A 2,179-nucleotide genomic window follows, 5' to 3' on the forward strand; every position below is an offset into this window, starting at 1 on the left:
ATTGACCTGGAGGTGAGCTAGCAGCTTGCCCTGATGAGCAGTCAGCATTTTACTCACTGCTTGGGAACTCCATAAACGCCCGTTTATGCAGGTTATTGCCCTCTCCCTTGTAGCCTATTGTAGTCATCATCTTCAGCTATAATTGCTCTCTTGAGTCATCACATGCAGATGAGGGAGGTGGCGAGAGATATATAAACAGGAAACAGTTTCTGTCTCAGTACCTTGCTTTTCCCTCAGCTTGCCTCAGCATCTCTGCTCTCACACCTCCACCCACCAACACCACCAAAATGGCCTTTGCTGGAAGATGGGAAACCGAGACCCAGGAGGGATATGATCAGTTCTGCAAGCTGCTTGGTGAGACTGAATCTAAAACCCTTTGCAGCCGACAACAAATGCATTTTTCCTCTGTCATCTCTGATTTCATGGACTAATTCTGGCTATTATAACCTCACACCCCCATCTTTTCCAACTCTAGGTATCCCTGATGAAGTTATCGAGAAGGGCCGTGACTACAAGCTGATCACAGAGGTCACCCAGGACGGAGATACCTTCTCCTGGACCCAAATCTACCCCACAAACGCCAAGGTCACTAACAAATTCACCATCGGCAAGGAGTGCGACATGGAGACCATCGGAGGAAAGAAGTTCAAGGTAGGAAGCAAAGAGCCCAGAGCTTGTCCTTTAACCTTATTTAGTTCCAGAAATAGAAAACCATCAAGGTGATTATAAACCAAGCAGAAACTGAAGGTAGGATGAATGTACCCCGGTCCCCTGCCTGATTATAACCTGTCCTTTCAGGCCACAGTGCAGATGGAGGGAGGCAAGCTGAGCGTGGCCTTCCCCAACTACCACCACACCTCTGAGATCTGCGGAGGCAAGCTTGTCGAGGTAAACACGCTCACTTAGGCTTTTAGTGCTTAGAACCTAACGTGATGACAGCAGTTATTATACTCAACACCCCGCAGGGATTATTAGAGTCATTAATGTTATATTTCTGCAGCCGGGGGTAGGCATTTGCTAACGAGAAAAACAGTCTCAAACACAGAGTAGTGCAAATGAGTGCATCTAATGGGCATTTCTACAGTCTCACATTTTACGTTTTAAACCTCAGTCAATGTGAGACAATTCTCTAAAATGTTACCTCTTCGTAGTTCCATGTGTTGATTTTGATTTGAAAAATATATAATAGTGTGTTTTAGATTTTAAGACTAAAAAAAGATTGAACAATAGCCTATGGTTATGATTGAGTTAATGCACTTTTTAAGTGAAAATATGTATTCGAGTATGTTGAATGACGGCCATTTACTGTAGAGGTCTCAGCCACGAGCTAAAATGCACATAATTACTACCAGTGAAATTGTTTTGGGAACTATTACAGTCATTTCCATTTTTCTTACACTGCTGTGATAAGGAATCACCATAAGGCACTGGAATAACATATTCCTTGCTTTAATAATATACTTCTTTTTCTGTCTCTTTCTAGACCTCCAAATCCGGTTCTGTAGTACTGGTGAGAACCAGCAAGAAGCTTTAAACACTGACTGACCTTAGACCCCTTAAACAGTTACAGCGGAGGTCAGAACTACGGCTACTTTAATAAATAAACTAAGAATTTGACACTAACATGAACCTGTGTTTCCGTCTACATTTGTAGTGCATGTTTGCGTGTATTCTATTGTAGCACCATACTTTTAAATGTGTGATTTTGTAGACATGAAAAGTTAATTTTGAAATATATGAGTCTATGCAAGAATCAGAGAAAGGCTCCTGATTAATGTCATGATTTAAAGGGAGTCTGTGGATCCAGCTTTGCCGGCACTGGAAGCAGAAGGTGCCACATAAGACTTGTAATAAGACTAAGAAGACACATAAGACTAAAATGTTTTCCACTTTTAGAAATATGCCTCACTCAAATAAGTTAACCTATGAGCCCTATGAAGAGATAGTCAAAGGTTCCCTTTCTTTGGCCTGATTAGCACCATAATGTACGTTTGTTAATGTATGTGTCTCTAATCACAAATAAGAAATAGAAATGGACATTTAGTTTGTAATATGCAAGTCAAGAATGCATTCTGAAGATAAATGAGAAAGAAAAAAATATGAATCAAAAGGAGCAACACAACCTCTCTGCTCCTGCTCAATCTGCTGCAATGAGTTGGAGTCAACTCTGAATAGTGTC

General features: G+C 41.2%; 1 protein-coding gene across 1 annotated transcript; it reads left to right on the forward strand.

The window, feature by feature from the left end:
- The first annotated feature begins 206 nt into the window (after positions 1–206).
- On the forward strand, positions 207–1,629 carry fabp6 (fatty acid binding protein 6, ileal (gastrotropin)). The gene is made up of 4 exons (XM_035671010.1): positions 207–354; positions 476–651; positions 799–888; positions 1,484–1,629. Exons 1-4 carry the CDS (start codon positions 288–290, stop codon positions 1,532–1,534), a joined length of 384 nt encoding a protein of 127 aa, XP_035526903.1. The 5' UTR covers positions 207–287; the 3' UTR covers positions 1,535–1,629.
- The last annotated feature ends 550 nt before the right edge of the window (positions 1,630–2,179 follow it).

Source organism: Morone saxatilis, unplaced genomic scaffold, assembly GCF_004916995.1.
Source record: "Morone saxatilis isolate NCDOM2014 unplaced genomic scaffold, NCSU_SB_2.0 Contig23, whole genome shotgun sequence".
Classification (NCBI taxonomy): domain Eukaryota; kingdom Metazoa; phylum Chordata; class Actinopteri; family Moronidae; genus Morone; species Morone saxatilis.

Coding starts and splice junctions, on each gene's coding strand:
- fabp6 (XM_035671010.1), top strand. CDS start 288: ATGGCCTTTGCTGGAAGATGGGAAACCGAGACCCAGGAGGGATATGAT. Junction 652..798: donor TCGGAGGAAAGAAGTTCAAG/GTAGGAAGCAAA, acceptor CTGTCCTTTCAG/GCCACAGTGCAGATGGAGGG. Junction 889..1,483: donor GCGGAGGCAAGCTTGTCGAG/GTAAACACGCTC, acceptor GTCTCTTTCTAG/ACCTCCAAATCCGGTTCTGT.